At 44.8% G+C, this 22,106-nt stretch overlaps 2 protein-coding genes across 11 annotated transcripts in view; one reads left to right on the top strand and one right to left on the bottom strand.

The window, feature by feature from the left end:
• The window catches only part of LOC135522039 (B-cell receptor CD22-like), an 8,894-nt gene extending 7,191 nt beyond the window's left edge, over nucleotides 1-1,703 (top strand). Inside the window, exons 5-8 of one of the 2 annotated variants that reach the window (XM_064947943.1) lie at nucleotides 3-93; nucleotides 457-508; nucleotides 805-926; nucleotides 1,133-1,703. In XM_064947943.1, coding sequence (XP_064804015.1) covers nucleotides 3-93; nucleotides 457-508; nucleotides 805-926; nucleotides 1,133-1,199 — 332 coding nt within the window. In that variant the 3' untranslated portion in view covers nucleotides 1,200-1,703. Of the gene's footprint in view, nucleotides 1-2; nucleotides 94-456; nucleotides 509-798; nucleotides 927-1,132 lie in introns of both variants that reach the window. The other variant, XM_064947944.1, reaches the window with a different exon arrangement.
• Nucleotides 284-22,106, bottom strand: LOC135522038 (neural cell adhesion molecule 1-like). Of its 9 annotated transcripts, none has more exons than XM_064947934.1 (15): nucleotides 21,941-22,106; nucleotides 17,935-18,006; nucleotides 17,544-17,738; nucleotides 16,828-17,001; nucleotides 16,278-16,430; nucleotides 16,034-16,151; nucleotides 10,318-10,472; nucleotides 6,045-6,187; nucleotides 5,777-5,915; nucleotides 5,182-5,349; nucleotides 4,791-4,911; nucleotides 4,141-4,270; nucleotides 3,896-4,061; nucleotides 2,705-2,909; nucleotides 284-2,048 (listed from the first exon to the last, which is right to left on the bottom strand). In XM_064947934.1, exons 1-15 carry the CDS (start codon nucleotides 21,999-22,001, stop codon nucleotides 2,009-2,011), a joined length of 2,040 nt encoding a protein of 679 aa, XP_064804006.1. In that variant the 5' UTR covers nucleotides 22,002-22,106; the 3' UTR covers nucleotides 284-2,008. The 9 variants fall into 9 exon arrangements, with proteins under 9 accessions (XP_064804006.1, XP_064804008.1, XP_064804009.1 ...); XM_064947936.1 differs by having other exon boundaries at nucleotides 16,278-16,433; nucleotides 16,855-17,001; XM_064947937.1 differs by having other exon boundaries at nucleotides 16,855-17,001.

Genomic DNA, 22,106 nt, shown 5'->3' with positions numbered 1-22,106 from the left:
AGAATCAGCCCATTTAATGGTGGTCCTGGCAGCATTTGGGGCTCTCTTCCTTGTCACAGCAGTGATTGTGGTGCTCTTAATTTACATAAAAAGGTGAGTGGTTTGAAAATGTCTTATAAAGTACTAAACATATATTATAGTGCACCGAAGGGTCCTCTCTCCCCTATCTCTTCTTTAGAAATGTATAGAATTATATTCGCCCCATTCCCCTCCCTCTTCAGCTGTGTACACAAATGAAAATACACTGTCTACAGGCTTGATGTCGTAATCATGTCACAACTGAGACTTTCACAACTTCTTTATTTCCAATGTTCTTTCGAAAAGATTTACCATACTGGCATCGACAACCACCAACTGTTGGTTTGGTTGGCCCACAGTGGAAAGTTACTGAAAAGCATGACAGGCTATTTAGTTGGGCTTTATGGCTGAATTCTCACTTTGTTGTATCATCCACAGACAGAAGTTGAATACGGCCGAGAAGAAGCTTCCAACCAAACCAGTCCCCCAGGTAGGTGATCAGAGGAAAGGAAAGTACGAACAGTGGCCTTACTGTGGTTGTCATTGCAAATGTGGTTGTCATTGCGAATGGGCTATGTTGTCATTGTGAAACAAACCTTACACATGGAATTTATTGTTCTGTTTTTCTTAAATAAAAAACAGCTTGTATGAAAGTTGAATGGTAAATGTGGAAATTAATCCCATTGAACTTTGAGTTTATTAAAATATGCCAATGAGTAGAAAGAGTCATTCTATGTCAGGGGCCAGTGCTCAGTATTTTGACTGTATTCTGACTGTTAGATACAGAAAGCAACCTTGTCTAGACCAGAGGACATCTATGAAAACATGAAATGGTCAGCCAAGCCGATCACTGATCCTGATGACATGAACTACGCAGAGCTCAATATCAGACCTGCTCCTTCACCCAGGTAAATAAACACAGAGTGAGTGAGACACTCAAAGTAAATTGCACAAGGAAAATAATGTGTATCAAAACCATTGCATAATAACTTGCAAAAAAACGTGTCCCCAACAATGCAACAACAGGCTTACATTACGTAGTATCTGTAATATAGTAATAACTACTAGGTAAATACAAATATAGATCTGCACTAAAACCTGTCCCCTTTAAAAGGATGCAGCGGAATAACAAGGTAGAGGATGACGATGCAGTAATCTACAGACAACTGCAAACACACTGAGGTGGTCAGAGAACTTTGATATCTGGACCTCAAGGCCTACAGTATGGTAAACTCAAGAAAAGTGAATGACAAAAAGTATGTTTAAGTCACGTTTTTTAAATAGCTAAATACAGGCTGTTATACTGTATGTGTATGTACAAACCATGTACAGTGTACAATGTACAAAATAAACAGTAAAAAAGTGGATAATTATACAAATACAAACATAAAATGATTACATGAGCACACAGGGTATGCCATTTAACAACAGATTATTAAAACATAAGCATATCATATTGCTCTGTAATATATAAGAGCTCTGTATATTTCTCATGATTACAACACTTGAAGAGATGTAATTTTGACACGTTGTTATTTGTTAATGTGATTATGCTGTATATCCAATGTGGAAACATGTTAATATGTTAGTATAAACTGTCCTTATCAAATAATGATATGTCACTTACAGATTGTTTGCAGATTAAAGTGAATATAAACTTCAATAAATAATGAGTTATGATTCAATTAATGAACTACGAAGGTCTCCCTGACAAATTACAGCCGCCTTAATGTACTGAAATATAAAGGAAATGTAACACTTAACATGAGATTCCACAGGGCTGGATGAAATTACAACCATCTGTTGATGTTAGACTTTACAATTCACAGATAACTTTCCGAATCCTTATCCTTTCTCAACTTGGACTGTCCTGGGAACTCTCCAAAAATGTTTAACTAAGTCCCCCTACTCACAATACTTCCTCCTTTCTACTTTGGCATTTACAGGTTCCGTTCTTCAGATATTAGGATGTCACTTCCTGTTCAGTAACTCAGGCCTCTGTGGCAGGATCTCCAATGGGGGACCTTTTCCTGATAAGAAATGATAGGTCAGGTTAGAAATAAAATACAACTCAATACAACTAGCCATGTAAATATTTAATGAGTCATTAGCTCAGTAACTAAATATGCACATGCAAATACAGGAAAACAAGACTAATAAGCCTATTCATTCCCGTGTTCGTCATGAAAGACTCTAGCAGTGGCAAGTGGGTGTTGGCTACATAACAATTAAAATGGGTATCAAAAAATGGCTAAGGGTGTCACTTTGCACATGGGTATATTAGTTATAATTTAATTAGTCTGTGATCAAACACAATTGCTGACTTATAAGTGTGGAGGTGCCTCTTTTTGACATTTTTTATGGATCACAGCCCGTTTAGGGGAGGGTGGGCTGTGTCCACCCCTCTGACATCGTCATCGGCCACCTACTCGAATTTAGTGAGGGGTGCTTTGTCGCCCGTGACCTCAACCTGCAACCCATTATTTGCTCCATTTTGTGTCTGCAGTTTTGGGATGCTATCCCTCGGTGTTCCTAGCCTATTCAACTTCAAGTCTCTGCATTGAAGGAGACACATAAACTGAGGCTCAGGAGGGTTCACATAGAGAAACACACATAACCACACTACAACCCTATGAATATGTTACATTGAGGAACAGGCAGACAGTAGGCTAGAGAACAGTGTTACCCATTACAGGTGCCGTCACCCTCCTCCACAGTCTTCATCCCAGGGACCTTCTGCCCAAACAGCTTGACAGCCAGGAACATCAGAATGCCGCAGCGGTTGGTATAGCAACAGGTGGCGTCCACAGCAATCAGTAGCACCAAAAAGATGAGCATGACAATACCTGCCACGGCCCCTTTCCCCATCCCACCCTTATTCATCTTGGCTACTGAAGGGGAAGAAGGGAGGGGATGAATGGGAGGGAGAGAGGAAGAGAATCATATTTAAACTTAGTAAAACAATTTATCCTGCTCTGACTGCTCTGTTCTGTAACTGTTTTATTTCAGAGATATTTTCCTCTCTATTGGGCAATAGTCAGTTTTCCAGAATGTGACCGTGGTAAAGCTGTGAAACAGCTCATAAGGAATGACATCACCAAATAATGAACTAATTGCTGACACCAGTGCCTGTTTTCCAGCTCTGCCCGGGACTCTGGAAAAACTATTATAAAGTGGGAGCGCAGAAAGGCTGCACACACTCAGACCCCACGGGAGTGTCTCGTCAGCTAGAGAAGCTAAATGTTTTTACATGTTTTCAATGTTTAGTGTCAAGTCCGTGTCCTATTCTGTTGGCAGAGTCGTGGTAAATGTGTTTAGTTGTTAGGAGTAGCTTTTTAAATTACAGGGTGGGTTATGAAGGGAGGACAGAACAGTTATTGTAGCTTAAGAGGGCTGGGTCCTCTTTGTGCCTTCATCACTAACATGTGGGTCTTTTGACTGTTTGTATTGGTCCAAGCACCTGTCTGCAATGAAGTCGCATGCTTTAAGAGTATTTGATGTCCAGTTTGTCGTGTAACTGCATGTTTCCACCTTTGTATGCAGTGTCACCTCCTGGTGTGTAATTAAGCTCATAGCCTATGTGTGCCTTACACCACAGTTTTCTTCTTCCTACTCAGGCTCAGTTGCATAGACCGCAGAAATATAGTAGGGCATCTCTCTGAGATAATCCACGCTGTTTTACGAATTTAAATGTTTTATAAAATATATAATTGTTTGCTATATTGTTGTTGAGTTCTGGTGTTTCCTTCACTCAGACAAACCGGTTCATCAAAAGGTGGTGGCAGCACTACCCTCCCCTGCTCAATCCAGTATTTGTCCCTCCTCTCAGAAGGTTTCAAGCTTTATTTCACTACTACAGTATGTTATAGCAGCTTACCAGGTTGTGGGACATTGAAGTTCAGCTTGGCTGGGCTGGAGGAGCCGTAGGAGTTGACGGCTAGCACCTCCATGTGGTAGTCTGATTTACACTGCAGGTCATGGAGGTTGATCACTGTCATGTTGGATGGCAGGTCCTTCACCCTCCAGTCCTCGTCCATCTTATTCTAAGAGAAAGACAGAGGGGGGGGTGTAAGGTCTTGCACACTCTGTAATGTCTTGATCTTTTGTCGCATGCATACTCACCACTCTGTAACGGACAATGTAGTGGATAATGGGGGAGCCTCCGCTGTCCAACTGTGTTAAAGGGATTGAGAACATATTGCCCTCAAACCTCCCCTCGCTGGCCACCAGGACCGGGCTGTCTGGTTCCCCTGGGGAGGCAGGCAGGTAGAGGCAATGTGTTGGTACAGTAGGTACAGAGGTTAGGGGTGCTCATGCATCAGCCAGCTTATAACTACACAGTGTGTGAAACTGTTGTAGTAAAATCTACTGTCATGTCAGGGAGGTTGGTTATCCGTGAAAAACTGACTTTTCACAGTTTCACAACACGTGTCAGTACTTTACCTCCTGCGGGGCCGAATGCCGATGGAATGGGATGATGTCATCAGAAGCGGGAAAATAATGGAGCATGAATGGCCGTCAGCGAGGAGGTGAGGATGTCATATGGATGATCATGTGACAGTGGAATGAGTGAATGATGGCAGATGAACATTTCTTCCAGCCAATATAGACAGACACTCAAAACAGTAAGCAATATGGATATAGCTTGTTAACACAAGTAATGCAATTTGAACAATGAGAGTTGGTGACATTTAATAATAACTATACTGCATTTGCCTAGATATGATGCGATTGGGAGTGAGGAGAGAGGAGGAAGAGGAGGGTGACACTCACGTATGCCTTGTGTGCGGACTGTGAGCTCGTCTGAGAAGCCTCCCTGACCCAGGTGGTTCCGAGGGGCAAACCGGACAGAGTAGGAGGTGTAGGGAATCAGATCTGTGATAACCAGGGGGTCTGCACACACACAACAGAGTGCATGAACACACACATCACTTTTATGTATTTATATTATATATATATATATATATATACACTCAAACTAATCAAACTACTCATAACTAGTCATATCACTAAAATGGTCATCAGAGGCCTCCCTTGGTTTTAGGGAAATCAGTGTTCAGATACGACTTCTAGTCCTCAGCGTATTCATTGGCTTCATCCTGTCTCAAACATCATCTACAGTATTTCATTAAATAGATTGGTCACTGAGAGCCAGGTATTTACCTGTGGACTGGATGACTCTCTCCTGCCAATTGTTCTCACGTCCTGTCTTCCACTGGAGGGTGAAGTGGGTGATGGGAGAGCCCCCGTCCACCAGGGAAGCCCCCAGGGTGAAGTGGACTGATGTGGGCCCTGGGGTGCCACTTACCTGGGATGCTTTGCCTGGCCAGGCTGGGGGAGGAGAGATTAGAGAAAGATGGAGAATAAGAGGGAGGAAGGAGAGGGAAATAGGGAGAAAGGACGGAGATGAAGAGCAGTTCAAAGACAGAGATGTGAAGAGGGAATGAGCATGTCTGAGATGAAAGAATAAGAACATTGCCATTGGAAACAAAAAACGGCGAACACTGCAAATGTAAATCGAGTACCGACACTTCAGCTAAAATCTCCCAATGTTTTCAGTTGTTTTAGAATTTTATAGTGGTTTGTGGCTGCTTGTCCGTTTATAGAAAGGTAAAAACCGATTGAATCAACATTGTTTCCATGTCATTTAAACCCAAAAAATGTATGCGATGACATTGAATCATTGTGGGAAAACTGATTGGATTTGAAAAAATTTATCAACGTAAATGAATTTCAGATTTTTACTATTATTTCTTACTCTGCAGGCTGAAGTCTGTGGAGGCGTTGCCAGCAGGACTGATAGCCATGCAGCTGTACAGCCCTCCATCTGAGGGAGTCACATTATCAACAACCAGGACATAGCCATCCTCCATTCTCACTCGACCTCCACCAGTGTCCTGTATCCACACAAACACAACCAGACAGGAACTCAGAGGAGAGAAATATAACAATACAATTCTCTGCCTGATTCTTCCCCAATATTTGTAGTAATTAATGCCACTGTGTGAATGCATCGTCTGTCTTACCACTGTTAGCAGGTGGTCATTGTTGGTCTTCATGACCCACTGCAGCGCGGGCATAGGGTGTCCTGAGACGTTACAGGACACTGAGAGAGTCTGGCCTGGCTCCAGCTCCATCTTCTCCTGGCTCAGCACTGCTACAGGATGCTCTGTAAACACGTACAGAACCTGAGACAGGACAAACTGAGTGCTTTGCGTAACAATAAACAAATTATAATAGATAAAAATATGTATAAATTATTAACAATATATGTGCCTCTTCTGTTAAATAGGAAAAATGATTGTGAGTTGTGTGTTCAGATGGCTTCGAAGATCAGCAAGATATTGGTATTATGTATGGTTAAGCCAGCAAGATATTGGTATTGGAGGGGGGGGGCGGGGGGGGTACTGTCACGCCCTGATCTGTTTCACCTGGCCTGGTGATTGTCTTCACCCCCTCCAGGTGTTGCTTATTTTCCCCAGGGTATTTATTCCTGTGTTTCCTGTCTTTCTGTGCCAGTTCGTCTTGTATGTTTAGTCAAATCAACAGCGTGTTTTTCCCGTACTCCTTTTGCTATTCCCCTTTTTCTAGTCCTCCCGGTTTTGACCCTTGCCTGTTTCTGGACTCTGTACCCGCCTGCCTGACCATTCTGCCTTTCTTGACCACGAGCCTGTCTACCTGGACTCTGATCTGGTTTTGACCTTTTTGCCTGTCCACGACCATTCTCCTGCCTACCCCTTTGGATTATTAAACATTGTAAGACTACAACCATCTGCCTCCTGTGTCTGCATCTGGGTCTCACCTTGTGCCTTGATACCTTTTGAGGATCTGGTGACCCATGCCAAATCTTTTCAGTCTCCTGGGGGGGGGAAAAGGTTTTGTTGTGCCCTCTTCACGACTGTCTTGGAATGTTCTACCTAAACCCTCCCTGAACGCTTGAAAAAGTGACCCTCCCCTTTAACCAAAATAATAATTACAACATAAAGTGGATAGCAGAGAACATGTCTAACATTTGCACTGACTTCTTGGACAAACCAGAGCCTTAGATATGAAGTTTTAGAAACTGTTATTTGTCCTGTAAGCCATACATGGCAGCACATGAATTTTGATCGCTCACAGGGCTGCGGCCCGGGCCAGAAGTTTGTGGGTTCGCAGACCACCGTGGACAAGAGTAAAGGTGGAAGGATTTTCTTTATAGTAAAAGCATTACATAAATCTATAATCATATTTGCAGGTACGAGAAAAAATAGCCTTCTATAAACCTTTCATGCAATTCTAAATAATTTTACATATTAGTAGAATATGTTTTAATAACACACAAACTACCAAATTTACAGGCTAAGAATGGACAGAGAGTTGTTCCTATGTGTTCATCTTATCATATTCCTCTAATGCAAAATCAGTGCGTATTGTTTTAAATGAAACTGTCCCTGTTTGTAAATAATTCAATCTTCTACATCATGAGGAATCTTGAAGTTCGGCCTACTTTTCCCGCCCCAGACAGAATAGGCCTACCGACACAGAAAAATGTATGCTTTAGCTGCCGGTTACTCTTCTTCAATGGCTTAACCCAATGAGAGAAGGTCACAAGTGTTTCCCTAAAAGCTGTCCGGGTTTAACCATCTTCTATGGCACAAAACGTGAATAGATTAATCAATTGATAGTGATAGAAGTATGGTAAACAAAAATATAATCGCAACATGCAACAATTTTACTGAGTTACAGTTCATAGAAGGAAATCAGTCAATTGAAATAAATTAGGCCCTAATCTATGGATTTCATATGACTTTGCAGGGGAGCAGCCATGGGTTGGCCTGGGAGGGAATAGGCCCACCCACTTGGGAGCCAGGTTCACCCACTGGGTAGCTAGGCCCACTAAATCAGAATTTGTTTTCCCCCACAAAATGGCATTATTAAAGACAGAAATACTTCTCAGCACCAACCCTTCCCCTCCTTAGACTATCACGCAGGTGAAGAAGCCGGATGTGGAGGTCCTGGGCTGGCGTGGTTACACATGGTGTGCGGTTATGAGGCCTGTTGGATGTACTGCCAAATTCTCTAAAATGACATTCGAGGCGGCTTATGGTAGAGAAATTAACGTTCAATTCTCTAGCAACAGCTCTGTTGGACATTCATACAGTCAGCATGCCAATTGTACACTCCCTCAAAACTTGAAACATCTGTGGCATTGTGTTGTGTGACAAAACTGCACATTTTAGAGTTGTCTTTATTGTCCCCAGCACAAGTTGCACCTGTTTAATGATCATGCTGTTTAATCAGCTTCTTGATATGCCACACCTGTCAGGTGGATGGAATATTTTGGCAAAGGAGAAATGCAAACAAATTTGTGCACAACATTTAAGAGAAATAAGCATTCTGTGTGAATGGAACATTTCTGGGATCTTCTATTTCAGCTCATGAAATACACTTTACATGTTGCGTTTAGATGACTTCCCAAGCAAAGTCAGGTTTTTCAGCTTTCCTAATACTGAGTTGCACCACCTTTTGCACCACACCCTCAATTTGTCAGGGCATGGACTACAAAGTGTCGAACTCCAATGCTCCCACAGTTGTGTCAAGTTGGCTGGATGTCATTTGGTTGGTGGACCATTCTCTATACACATGGGAAACTATTGAGCTTGAAAAACCCAACAGCATTGTAGTTCTAGACAGACTCATACCGGTACACCTGGCATCTACTACAATACCCTGTTCAAAGGCACTTAAATCTTTTGTCTTTCCCATTAAAGTTCTGAATGGCACACATAATACATGTCTCAATTGTCTCAAGGCTTAAAACCTTAACCTGTATTCTCCCCTTCATCTACACTGATTGAATAACAGGTGACATCAATAAGGGATCATAGTGTTCACCTGGATTAACCTGGTCAGTCTATGTCATCAAAATAGGAGGTGTTTTGTACATTTAGTGTAGATCCCTTTACATAATAGGATCCGTTTTATTTTCTTCAAAATCTTAAGCTAACAAGGGGTAGGCCTGTGATTTTTGCCATTTTCTTTAATAAAAGGTAGACTTAGGGCATACTCTCTCTTACCCCCTCAATTTGAATCTTGGTTTTAACTTAACAGCCTTTCACTGACATGGAGGTAGGCTGTTTAAAGAGTACATGGTGGGTGGAGGAATTGACTGACACATATATGGATATAGCAGCCTATTCTGTCTGTCAAACAGGTAGGCCTACCTATTTCTTAAATAGGAAGAAATATGCTCCAACACAAAGCCCTCTTGTTGTTAGTAAAGTCTAATTAAAATGAAGACTGTGCCTACTCCCAGCACCATAAGCTGTCCATTTTCGATTGTACCGCAGCTCCTGCTTCAAGTTTTAGCACCACAACGTAAGTTACTCAAATATGGCTTATTTTGACCTAGTCTACAGGCTGGACTACACGCAAGGCCAACTCAACAACTTTGACTCTCCCCCTGAACTGCCACCTTAGGCCTACACAGCACAGCCATTGGTTAAGCAGTACACAAAAAGGTTTTGATCAGCAAGAGCAGAGCAGGCCAGAGCTCAGGGTTGGAATATCCATTACAGTGTGTAATGCAGTCTAGTTTTATTTACACCATCCCAGCAGCTATCTTGGAAATATAACTTTGCTCTGTGCTTCTGCAAGCCTGCATTTCATAGCCTATAGGCTATGGGTAATTTGATTGAGACCACACTAAATAGCCTATAGGCACACCTGATATTGTGTGACCAGTGGAGAATCAGAGATGAGGGGTGGCATCAGGCACACATCGACATATAGCCTTCTAAGCAACTAATTTTAAAACACTAAGAAATATTGGAATTCCATCAATTACAAATGACATGGCCCCCAGAACTAGATTTGTTTTATTTCTTTTTACTAAACCTTCAACTTGGCTGAAATTGAAAAAGCATAAACCTTCCCCATTTTCTTCAAAGGTACCCACTCTGTTCATTAATCTTTCTGAAAACACCTGAAGATTACATTTTTTTAAAATTATCTGATGGGAGACACAAACTGCTACTTTTCCCTGGTTGAAAATGTTACACGGGTAATGGGTTTGAATGGGAATTGTTTGAATTGTTTTCTGAGACAGCTTCTGTTGGCTCAGGCTCACTAGACTGTCTGACAGAAAATGGTTGCTTACACAGAATCAAATTCTCCATGATATCTCTGTATATCAGGAACATAAACATCTGGAAGGAAGTATTCAAATCCTGTTATTTTGGAGAAAGCTTGGTCTTACAAAGCTACAGCTGTTTGTTTCCTGGAGGAGTGTGTTTCCTGATGTTCTCTAACAAACCACACCTGAGACATCCAGCATGATCATGGCACTGCTCTCTGCGATCTTATTCTTGGCCGTGCAGATGTACTCTCCGTAGTCGCTCCTGACAACGGACGAGATAATCAGCTCGCTCTTGTCTGAGTTGTACTTGTAGCGGGACTCATCTGAAGAGTCTGGGCTGAGGAGGGAAGTGCCAACAGACAGACAGACAGAAGTGAGGCCTGGTGCTACAGAACATTAGCACACTGCTGATAAGGAAGCAGACAGGAAGAGAGACACACAGTCAACCACACCGACAGGATGGCACGCCATATTAGCGGTGCACTGAGACATAAATTACCACATAAATATAGACACACTGGAGGCCTTCACCCAAACATACAATTTCCAATACACACTAGTTTTTTTTCTCTCTCTCTCTCTCTCTCTCTCTCTCTCTCTCTCTCTTGCTCTCTCTCGCTCTCTGTTACATTCCCCAGTTTCTGTGTTTTGGGTCTGTATGTGTTTGTATGTGTGTATTTCAGGAAATTGCTTCCTGGATTCTAAGCAGCTGATCGGTCGGCCCCATCGATGATTGGAGCTCTGTACACTCCCTCTCGACAGGGGAAACAGCTGTTTTTAATTACCAACTTTCCAACTTACCAACCTCTCGACGGGGGGGGGGCACCTTGGGAGTGCTTTGGCAAGAGGCCTGTGGGCATACATAACCTGTAGTATTTACTGTCTATGCACACTAGGTAAGACCTGAGCGGACCACCCCTTGTATTTTGGTTAGCACGCCAGGAGGTGCTAAAAGGTTAGGTAAGTTGTCACATCTGCTCCCACTACGCCCTCTGGTGTCCATCTGGTGGTGTCATAACCTTCAGTTCTCCCCCTGTTTTTTTCTCTCTCTCTCTCTCTCTCTCTCGCTCTCATGTGATTGTGTGGTTGGAGACAGGTGTGCTGGAGTCAGAGCAAATCCCCACCAGCTGCATATCGTCCCATAATCAAGACTTCTACTTAAACTAATTTCTGCCATCTCCACGCTTCCAGGTCGTAATCTCTGATCATACTGCTCTGTCTCCGGCTCCTGTCTCCTGTTCCTCATTTCACCACCTGCTCTGGATATTACTCACCACCATCACCTTGGATTCCCCTCTGGACTTGTTCCCGAGTTCCATGCTGCCAACTACAACCTCACTCTACACCCCTGGTTATTGCCACTCATTTGAGCTGTCCCGGTTCTGCACTCCCCATTGGCTGTGTTCAATAAACATTTTGTACATTCATCTCGGTTTCCTCTGCTGAGTCCACTCTTGGGTTTCCCCCTTCGCTCATCGTAACGTAAGCAGTGGGTAGGCAGGTAAGGTAGGAGAGGGGACTCTTTAACTTTCTTAGCATTGGTTCCAGCCAGAGTCCAATCTTGGGTCCCCCCCTTCACTCATAGTAACAGTACGATCTGGCCAATGCTGAACACAGCAGACTCCTCAACGCTTCACCAAATTCTTGTTGGTCAATGCACCCTACTGGATCAACACGACCAAGCACTAAAGACCCTGCTGGAGAACTTTAAGGAGTTTTCACGGAGCTTATCTGAATTACAGGTCCGAACCTCCGTCCAGAAATCACAACCGGTCTCCAGTTCCTCTGCTCCACTCCGAGAGCCTTTTGTTCCGACTCCTGAGCGTTATGATGGCAATCTTGGGCATTGCAGAGCCTTCTATAGTGTTTGAGCAACAGCCCTACTCTTATGCCAGTGAACGCGGCAATATTTATTTTTTGATTGGATGCCTTCGGGGAGCAGCGCTCTCCTGGGCCACTGCGGTTTGGAAGAGACAGTCATCTATTTGCTTTTTCTACAGTGGATTTCCAGAGGAGATGAGGAAGGTCTCCGACCACCCAGTCTGTGGAAGGGATGCTGCTAAACAACTTCTGTCCCTTCGTCAAGGTTCTCAGAGTGTGGCTGAGATGGCATGTGAGTTCCGCACCCTCGCCGCAGAGAGCGGCTGGAATGGCCCTTCAGGGAGCATTCCGGAACGCACTCACTTAGACCCTCAAGGATGAGTTGGTATCCAGAGAGGAGCCTGATGGACTGGACAAACTCATTTCTCTCACTATCCGCATTGACAACCGTCTCTGTGAGCGTCGGAGGTAGAGGGGAGGCAGGGTTGGAAGTCCCATAACGTCTGCTTCGTTGTCTTGCTCAATTTCTCCCACTGCATCACATCACCAGGCAGGTTCCAATCCTGAATCCATGCAGCTCGGCACGACTCTTCTATCTCCAGAGGAGAGGCAGCGATGTATCAGTACTAGGAGCTGTCTGTATTGGGGTCAGGTTGGCCACCTGGTCTCCACTTGTACCCGGTGTCCAGCAAAAGAGAGGGCTCAGCAGTAGTGGGGGATATACTGTTTAGCCAAATTGCCTGCCCATCATCTCCCAGACCCCTGCTTGAGGCCAACCTTGTGTGGCAGAGTCAGGCTTTTCCTCTGCCTGCTCTCATTGATTCAGGCGCGACGATAGTTTTCTGGACCAAGGGGTTGTTAAACAGTTTCTGGCAATCACCAGGAAAAGGTCAGTTTCCATATTATCGACTGTGCTCACTCACCTCTGGTTCTGGGCCATCCATGGTTAAAGCTACACAACCCACAGATTGACTGGTCTACCGGAAGGGTTATTAATTGAAGTACATTTTGCCATTCTAATTGTCTACATTCTGCCCTTTCTCCTGACTTGTCTGCACCCCAATCCATTCCAGAACCCCCAGACCTGTCTTCTGTACCTCCAGAATATCATGGTCTAGCTCCTGTACTCAGCAAGCAACACACCCCATCCCTGCCACCTCATCGGCCTAACTATTGTACTATCGAGCTTCAGCCTGGAGCTCCTCTTCCTAGGCCTAACTATTGTACTATCGAGCTTCAGCCTGGAGCTCCTCTTCCTAGTAGCAGGTTGTTTAACCTCTCTCGCCCCGAGCAAGAAGCCATGGAGGAATACATCCAGGAATCCCTGGCTGTCGGACATGTCAGGCCTTCTTCCTCTCCGGTGGGAGCTGGATTTTTCTTCGTCAAGAAGAAGGACGAATCACTGAGGCCATGCATAGACTTCCGTGGGTTGAATAGCATCACCGTCAGGAATAAGTATCCCTTGCCATTCATCAGTTCTGCTTTTGTCCCCTCCATGGTGCCACAGTATTTACTAAACTGGACCTCTGGAATGCCTACCACCTTGTCTGCATCAGAGAGGGAGACGAGTGGAAATCGGCTTTCAACACACCACTTGGACGTTTTGAGTATCTTGTTATGCCTTTTAGTCTCACTAACACCCCGGCTGTTTTTCAGGGCCTGGTGAATGATGTCCTGAGGGATGTCATTGGGTGTTTTGTTTTTGTCTACGTGGATGACATTCTTATTTTTTCAAAGGACATGGAGGCTCACAAGCAACACGTCCACCAAGTTCTCCAAAGGCTATTGGAGAATAAGCAATTTGTCAAGGCTGAGAAATGTGAGTTTCATGTTTCCTCAGTGTCCTTCTTAGGTTACATTATTGCTCAAGGTGAGCTACGAATTAACCCTGCCAAGGTTAGGGCAGTCACAGAGTGGCCTGTGCCCACGAATCTGAAGCAGTTACAGCGTTTTCTGGGGTTTGCCAATTTTTATAGACGATTAATCCGTGAGTACAGTCGTTTGGCAGCTCCTCACACCGCTCTCACCTCAACCTCCACTACATTCCACTGGTTCCCTGAGGCAGAGGCAGCTTTCCAGAAACTCAAGTACCGCTTCACTTCTGCTCCAATCCTGACCCAGCCAGACCCAGAACTCCAGTTTGTCCACGAGGTGGACGCTTCCAACTCTGGGGTAGGTGCACTTCTGTCACAACGTTCTCCCGTGGATCAGAAACTCCATCCTTGTGCCTTCTTTTCCCGCAAGCTCTCACCGGCAGAGAGAAATTTTGATGTTGGCAACCGGGAACTCTTGGTTGTTAAAGGGTTCAGTTCTTCCCTTTTATGTGTGATCATAAAAATCCAGACCGCCAAACGTCTCAACTCTCGGCAGGCCAGATGGGCATTATTTTTTGGAAGTTTCAACTTCAAACTCATTTATCGCCCTGGATCTAAGAATACTAAGCCTGATGCTCTCTCTCATCAGTTCACCACAGACAAGAAAAGTTCAGAGCCTGAGACCATCATGCCATCCTCCTGCATCGTTGCTGCAGTCCCTGGGAGATTGAGTCCCATGTTCGTCAGGCTCAGCTAAACCAGCCTGATCCTAGAAACAGCCCTTGTACGGATCTGTTTGTACCATTCTACTCACCTCACCTGTCACCCTGGCATGAACCAAACTATCGCCTTCCTGCGTCAGCGATTCTGGTGGCCCACCATGGAGAGAGACACTCGGGAATTCATATCAGCCTGTACAGTCTGTGCCTGGAATAAAACCTCCACCAAACCTACATCTGGTCTTCTTCGTCCTCTTCCCATACCTAGTTGACCCTGGTCACACATAGCGTTGGACTTCGTCACTGGGCTTCCCCCATCTAATGGTAACTCAGTCATCCTCACTATTATTGACCGATTTTCTAAAGCAGCTCACTTCATTCCCCTTTCCAAGCTGCTGGTTTCCCATGTTTTACGACTGCATGGCATCCCTAGCAACATTGTTTCTGACAGAGGTCCCCAGTTCACTTCCCAGGTTTGGAGAGCCTTCTGCACAGCTCTGGGCAGTAAGGTCAGCCTTTCATCTGGTTATCACCCCCAGACCAACGGTCAGACTGAGCAGGCCAACCAGGAGTTGGAAACTGCTATACGCTGTGTTACGTCAACTAACCCTTCCTCCTGGAGTGCCCAGCTACCCTGGGTGGAATATGCCCACAACACCCTCATCAACGCCTCATCAGGTATGTCTCCATTTGAGTGTGCTCTGGGTTACCAATCTCCCTTGTTCCCTGATCAGGAGGTTGAGGTAGCGGTGCCCTCAGTCCAGGACCACATGCGCCGCTGTCATCGCACTTGGAGGAGGGCCCGGGCTGCCCTTCTTCGTGACTCCACCATCGTGCTGCGGCTCCAGTCTACACTCCAGGCCAAAGGGTATGGCTTTCTTTGAAGGACTTGCCTCTTAAAGTGGTGTCGAAGAAACTAGCTCCCCGATTCATTGGTCCCTACGAGATTGATCATGTCATAAACCCCTCTGCTGTCCATCTTAAACTCCCTGACTCTCTCAAGATTCACCCCACCTTTCATGTGTCACTAATCAACCAGTCTGCTCCAGTCCTTTGTTCCCTCCTGCAGTTGCTCCTCCACCCCCTCGTCTGATCGATAACCATCCTGCCGATACGGTCCGGCGGCTGTTGGATGTGCGCCGTCAGGGCCACGGGTGGCAGTATTTGGTGGACTGGGAGGGATACGGGCCAGAGGAGCGTAGATGGGTGCCCCGTCATCAAATTTTGGATCCCCCCCTCTTAGAGGATTTTTACACATTACCGTGTTAAGGAAATAAATTCCCTGTAAACGGTAATATTCTCTGCCTCTGTCATCCTTACCCGCATCTACAATTACATACCTCATTCACTCCACTGGGAGTTGAGTGTAGCAGGGTGTTGCGTTCCCTCCTCCAAGAGGTGTACGTAACACTCTCTGTGTTACTGCAAAAGGTTTCAAGCAGGAAACTCTGGCTTTACACACATGCACATCAGTGCAAGGAAGCACACACACACACACACACGCCCACACACACACATGCCCACACACACTCACACTCTCTCACATTGTCCAGATGATGTTCGGTTGGGGGACTCCCTCGACCAGGCAGCTGAGGGAGACATTGGTCTCTGGTCCGGCCATGACTTTCTTCACCTCCTCATGGATCTTCACTGTCGGAGGAACTACAGCAGGAGGGTCAGAGGAGACATTATTTATTATAGTCAACAACAACACACACCTAATCCTCTGGTCTATACAGAGTTTGTACGAAATAAAGATCCTAAAATATCCCTTATTCCCTCCTTTACTTTGAGTAACCCCACCATTGACGAAGATGGAGATGACGTGCTTTTTGAAAATGGGCCGGTCCTTGATTTTAGCCTCACAGGTATATGATCCGCGATCCTTCCTGCTGATGTTGTTGATCTGTAGGGAGTTGTCTTTCAATCTTATGATCCGACCTGCTGGGAGCAAAAGACAGCAACAGGGAAAAGAAAGATCAGCGTCAGGAACACGTTCTGTCTGCTTAATCATCAATATAACCAAGCTTCAAAAAGCAATCACGCTCTCTAAGGTTGTCAATGGTGACGTGTACATGAAGCAGGGTCAGGGATTGTATGATGGTTATTTTCAGTGTGTTTTGTCCCTCTGGAAAAAGAAGACAGATTGAATCAGATGTTTCCCGGGGGAAGAGTCTGGAAAACATCCCTCGATTTGATGGCAATTCGGATTAGCCTATGAGCTACGTGACCCCTTCTGCCCCTCAACCGCGTGTTCACCACCGCCACCTCTCCGTCGGTCACAGGCAGGCAGGCAGCAGTTAGTGTGAGGAGCTGGGAAGCTAAGAGACCCCCATACCACATGAACAATCAGAAGCGAGGGTACCCCTGCTACCGTCAGAGTGCAGTTTCTCATGGTCCCTCTCCCAGTTGACTTCCACCGCCGGCTTGCCAGTGACCATGCAGGTGATGACCACATCTTGACCCTCCAGGAACTCATGGTTGGTCGGTGTTTGCCCAAAGGATGGCGGCTCTGGGTGAATTGAGAGAGGGATGGAGAGTGTGAAAGTGTCATTGTGTGTGTGTGTTTGTTTTTCCTATCCTCAAGGAAAATTTCACCGGTCCCCACAAGGAAAAATGATTTTTCAGGCTTAGGGTTTAGGGTTAGAAATAGGGTTATGGGTTGGGGTTAGGAGTTGGGTTGGGGGTTTGAGGTTGGGGTTAAGGTTAGGATTAAGGAACATTTCACCGTTCCCCACAAGGAAAAAGGCTATTTTAGGCTTAGGGGTTAGGTTTCGGGTTAGGGTTAGAATTAGGGTTAGGGTTTAGGGTTAGGAATTGAGTTGGGGGTTTGGGGTTAAGGTTAGGGTTAAGGGTTAGGGTTAGGGGTCAGGGAAAACAAGGATACTTAAACAAACGTGTGTGTGTGTGTGACAGGGATATGAGCTATGTGGTGTCTTTGATCTTACAAGACAACACTAATTAGCTCAATACTCAAACAATACGAGAAATACCCTTCAACACTGACTCTTGGTCATATTATCCAGGTGAAAAGTTTTACTTTAAACATCTTACCGTAGACAAAGATGGCATAAGATACATCATCTCTGTGGCCTGTGTCAAATTCACAGAGGCATGTGTACCGTCCTGCATCCTCTATCTTGGCATTCCTGATGAACAGTTTTGACGATGTTTCATCCACTTTCTCAACCTGGTCATCTTCAGTATCCTCTCCATCTTTCTGCCAGGTGATGTCTCCTTCCCCACCAGCTAAGAGGGTTTATGTGTAATTGTGTGAATCATATATTAATATTTAGTTAAGGATATATACATTCATAAACTGCATATGCCAGTGTACTTCAATATGCAGAAGACACTCTACCCTTTACATTTTCTGCATTATATTGTATTTGTTCAACCATGGTAAGATGTTGCTCTTATGGAAATGCCAGGACATTGTACCAACCTTTGCAGAGGAGCATGGCATTCTCACCCAGCAACACATCTGGTTTGCTGGTGATGATTTCCATTTTGGCCTCTGACACAGTGAAGAAGAGCAATATTAGAACAACCTTTCAGGCACCTAACAGTAACACCACTTGAAACTTCTATATTCTGGAATAACTATTGAAATGGAGAACCTAGAGCCAAACATTTGGGCCTGCCTATCGAATTGACTAAGAATAAATACATTAGTGTGATTAATCAAATACCACCAAATCACACCTGTCGTGTATGTTCTACACTGTATCTCAGCTAAACTGTGACGATGCACTCATCAACACTATACATTTGCAAGAGAGATCAGTTGATTGATTTGACCTGGGACACCTGCAGAAGGAGAGAGGGCTCAATTGCTCATGTCAACGCTGAAGCCCTGCAGACTGCCATCAGCCATCAGACAGAGCATGTGTGTACCGTATTGTCCTACTCTTTTACTGGAGATAGTAAGTTAGGCCTAATAAATAGGCTCCTAGGAACTAATTGCAGCACGCTGACTGGCGACCAGGAAAAGACCAGCAGGGAACTTGGTAGTGCTGGGCTTCCTGAGCAGCACACTATTCCTTCCTGTACTGAGGCAGAGACAGGCTGCATGGCTGTGGCTGAGACAGGCTCTATGTCTGTGGCTGAGACAGGCTCTATGTCTGTGGCTGAGACAGGCTCTATGTCTGTGGCTGAGACAGGCTGCATGGCTGTGGCTGAGAATGGCTCTATGGCTGTGGCTGAGACAGGCTCTATGTCTGTGGATGAGACAGGCTCTATGGCTGTGGATGAGACAGGCTCTATGTCTGTGGCTGAGACAGGCTCTATGGCTGTGGCTGAGACAGGCTCTATGGCTGTGGCTGAGACAGGCTCTATGGCTGTGGATGAGACAGGCTCTATGTCTGTGGCTGAGACAGGCTCTATGTCTGTGGCTGAGACAGGCTCTATGGCTGTGGATGAGACAGGCTCTATGTCTGTGGCTGAGACAGGCTCTATGTCTGTGGCTGAGACAGGCTCTATGGCTGTGGATGAGACAGGCTCTATGGCTGTGGATGAGACAGGCTCTATGGCTGTGGATGAGACAGGCTCTATGGCTGTGGATGAGACAGGCTCTATGTCTGTGGCTGAGACAGGCTCTATGTCTGTGGCTGAGACAGGCTCTATGTCTGTGGCTGAGACAGGCTCTATGGCTGTGGATGAGACAGGCTCTATGTCTGTGGATGAGACAGGCTCTATGTCTGTGGCTGAGACAGGCTCTATGGCTGTGGATGAGACAGGCTCTATGGCTGTGGATGAGACAGGCTCTATGGCTGTGGATGAGACAGGCTCTATGTCTGTGGCTGAGACAGGCTCTATGTCTGTGGCTGAGACAGGCTCTATGTCTGTGGCTGAGACAGGCTCTATGTCTGTGGCTGAGACAGGCTCTATGTCTGTGGCTGAGACAGGCTCTATGTCTGTGGCTGAGACAGGCTCTATGTCTGTGGCTGAGACAGGCTCTATGTCTGTGGCTGAGACAGGCTCTATGTCTGTGGCTGAGACAGGCTCTATGGCTGTGGCTGAGACAGGCTCTATGGCTGTGGCTGAGACAGGCTCTATGTCTGTGGCTGAGACAGGCTCTATGGCTGTGGATGAGACAGGCTCTATGTCTGTGGATGAGACAGGCTCTATGTCTGTGGCTGAGACAGGCTCTATGTCTGTGGCTGAGACAGGCTCTATGTCTGTGGCTGAGACAGGCTCTATGGCTGTGGCTGAGACAGGCTCTATGTCTGTGGCTGAGACAGGCTCTATGGCTGTGGACGAGACAGGCTCTATGTCTGTGGATGAGACAGGCTCTATGTCTGTGGCTGAGACAGGCTCTATGGCTGTGGCGGAGACAGGCTCTATGGCTGTGGCTGAGACAGGCTCTATGGCTGTGGCTGAGACAGGCTCTATGTCTGTGGATGAGACAGGCTCTATGTCTGTGGCTGAGACAGGCTCTATGGCTGTGGCGGAGACAGGCTCTATGGCTGTGGCTGAGACAGGCTCTATGGCTGTGGCTGAGACAGGCTCTATGTCTGTGGATGAGACAGGCTCTATGGCTGTGGATGAGACAGGCTCTATGGCTGTGGATGAGACAGGCTCTATGGCTGTGGATGAGACAGGCTCTATGTCTGCGCCCCAATTCTCTTATATGGCCACATCTCCTTCCCCTCATAACTTATTTTCTTTCTGTCCTTTGTCTGTTGGCCACTGAAAAGTGAAATGGTTGGATAGATTTCCAACCATTTGCTTTCCTTTCCCCTATCATCAATTTGGGTGGAAAACAAGGTCGGGGGGCTCTTGGAGCCAAAACTAAATTACAGTAGAGGGAAGATATAGCCTTAATCACAGCTGGGTTATTTAGGTTATTTAGGTTGACTTTGGATGTCGTGGAATTATAATAAAAGTAGTTAGTTGGCATCTCTTTTTCGACATTTTAAAGAGCACTGCCAAATGATGGGCTGGGATGGATTCAGAAAGCATGTATCTCCTATTACAATTCAGCCCCAGGAACAGATGAGCTTGGACATTGCTCTGGGTACACCTCACACTGATGAAACTCAGTAGAGATAGATTTTTATTCTCTCTCTTTATTCTATTTTTTTAACATATGAGATGACCAAACTCAGTATTCTCTCCTATGTCCTAGCATTCGGGATACTGTATAGTTGTAGTACCACATTCATGTATATGTGGAATGTGTTGAAAGAGCTATATATTGTACATGTAGGGAAAATTGGCAAGGAAAATGTTCACTTTAGTTAGCTCTGAATCCTTTAGATAAGATTAAAAAACATGTCAATGACAAGTAAGACAAACAAGTTCAGTGCATCTCATGACAGAACACAAACTGTGAACCATGTTCCCTATGAGGAGAACCTGTTACGGTTTTCCTCTGGTGAAGGAGAAGCGGACCAAAATGCGACGTGTAGATTACGATTCATGTTTAATGACAAACACACTAAACACAAACACTACAAAACAATAAACGTAATGAACATAACAAAAACCGAAACAGCCTATACTTGTGTAAACTAACACAGAACAAGGACATTAGGACACTAAGGACAATCACCCACGAAACACTCAAAGAATCTGGCTGCCTAAATATGGTTCCCAATCAGAGACAACAATAAACACCTGCCTCTGATTGAGAACCACTTCAGACAACCATAGACTTAACTAGAACCTCCCACTAAGCTACAATCCCGATACAAACACATCACATACAAAAACCCATGCCACACCCTGGCCTGACCAAATAAACGAAGACAAACACAAAATACTTCGACCAGGGCGTGACAGAACCATACAGATGTAGGATCTTAATTTGAGCCAGTTTGCTAGAGCAGGAAAATAATCCTGCAGCAACAAGAAATGTGCATTATTATGTGGATTATAATGAATTTACATTTTTGTGGGGGTTGATAAATGTATCTTAAGGGAAATCAAGTCTGAAATTTCAAAGTGGAAAATACAAACTTCAGAAGCTTTTTTAAACAAACACCAAGTTTTAAATGTCCTACATCACAGGAAAGTTCTCCTGCATCAGGTTGATCAAATTAAGATCCTACATTTGTAGCAGTGATAGATCATCAGATATAAGCTATACCAGCTCTGATATACAAATTTTTGATATATATATATTAATATATTGTATATGGATAAATTAAATTGCTGCCAAGGGTTTTAATGAAGAAAGTAATTACGCTGAAGCATAAATACCACATATTCAAAGAAATTAACTCCAACAGTGACATTTTTTGTCTATATATGTCAACATTATTTAAATTGTAGGCAAATCCATATAGACAACTAATGAACAAATAAACAAATAAATAATCGAATAAATACAATTAAAAACAAAAAATAGTCCAACTTCCAACAAATATAAAAGTAGGCCTAATTAATATGGTTATTTATAGAAATATTCAAGCCTTGAAGAAGTGTTTAGGATATTGTATTCTTACCTGAAAAACCAAGGACCAATATTATGGAACACATTCTCAAGATGAGCATCGATTCAGCCATTTCTACCTCAACGTTGTCACTATCCTCAATGAGTGGATCGATGTCGTCCTTGACACCTGCTGCATGCAATTGCGCGCGAAATACAACAGTGGTGGAAACATGTGT

This window comes from Oncorhynchus masou, chromosome 30, assembly GCF_036934945.1.
Source record: "Oncorhynchus masou masou isolate Uvic2021 chromosome 30, UVic_Omas_1.1, whole genome shotgun sequence".
NCBI classification, from domain to species: Eukaryota; Metazoa; Chordata; class Actinopteri; order Salmoniformes; family Salmonidae; genus Oncorhynchus; species Oncorhynchus masou.
Note: the sequence above shows the minus strand (reverse complement) of the source record. Positions and strands in the feature narration are given on the sequence as shown.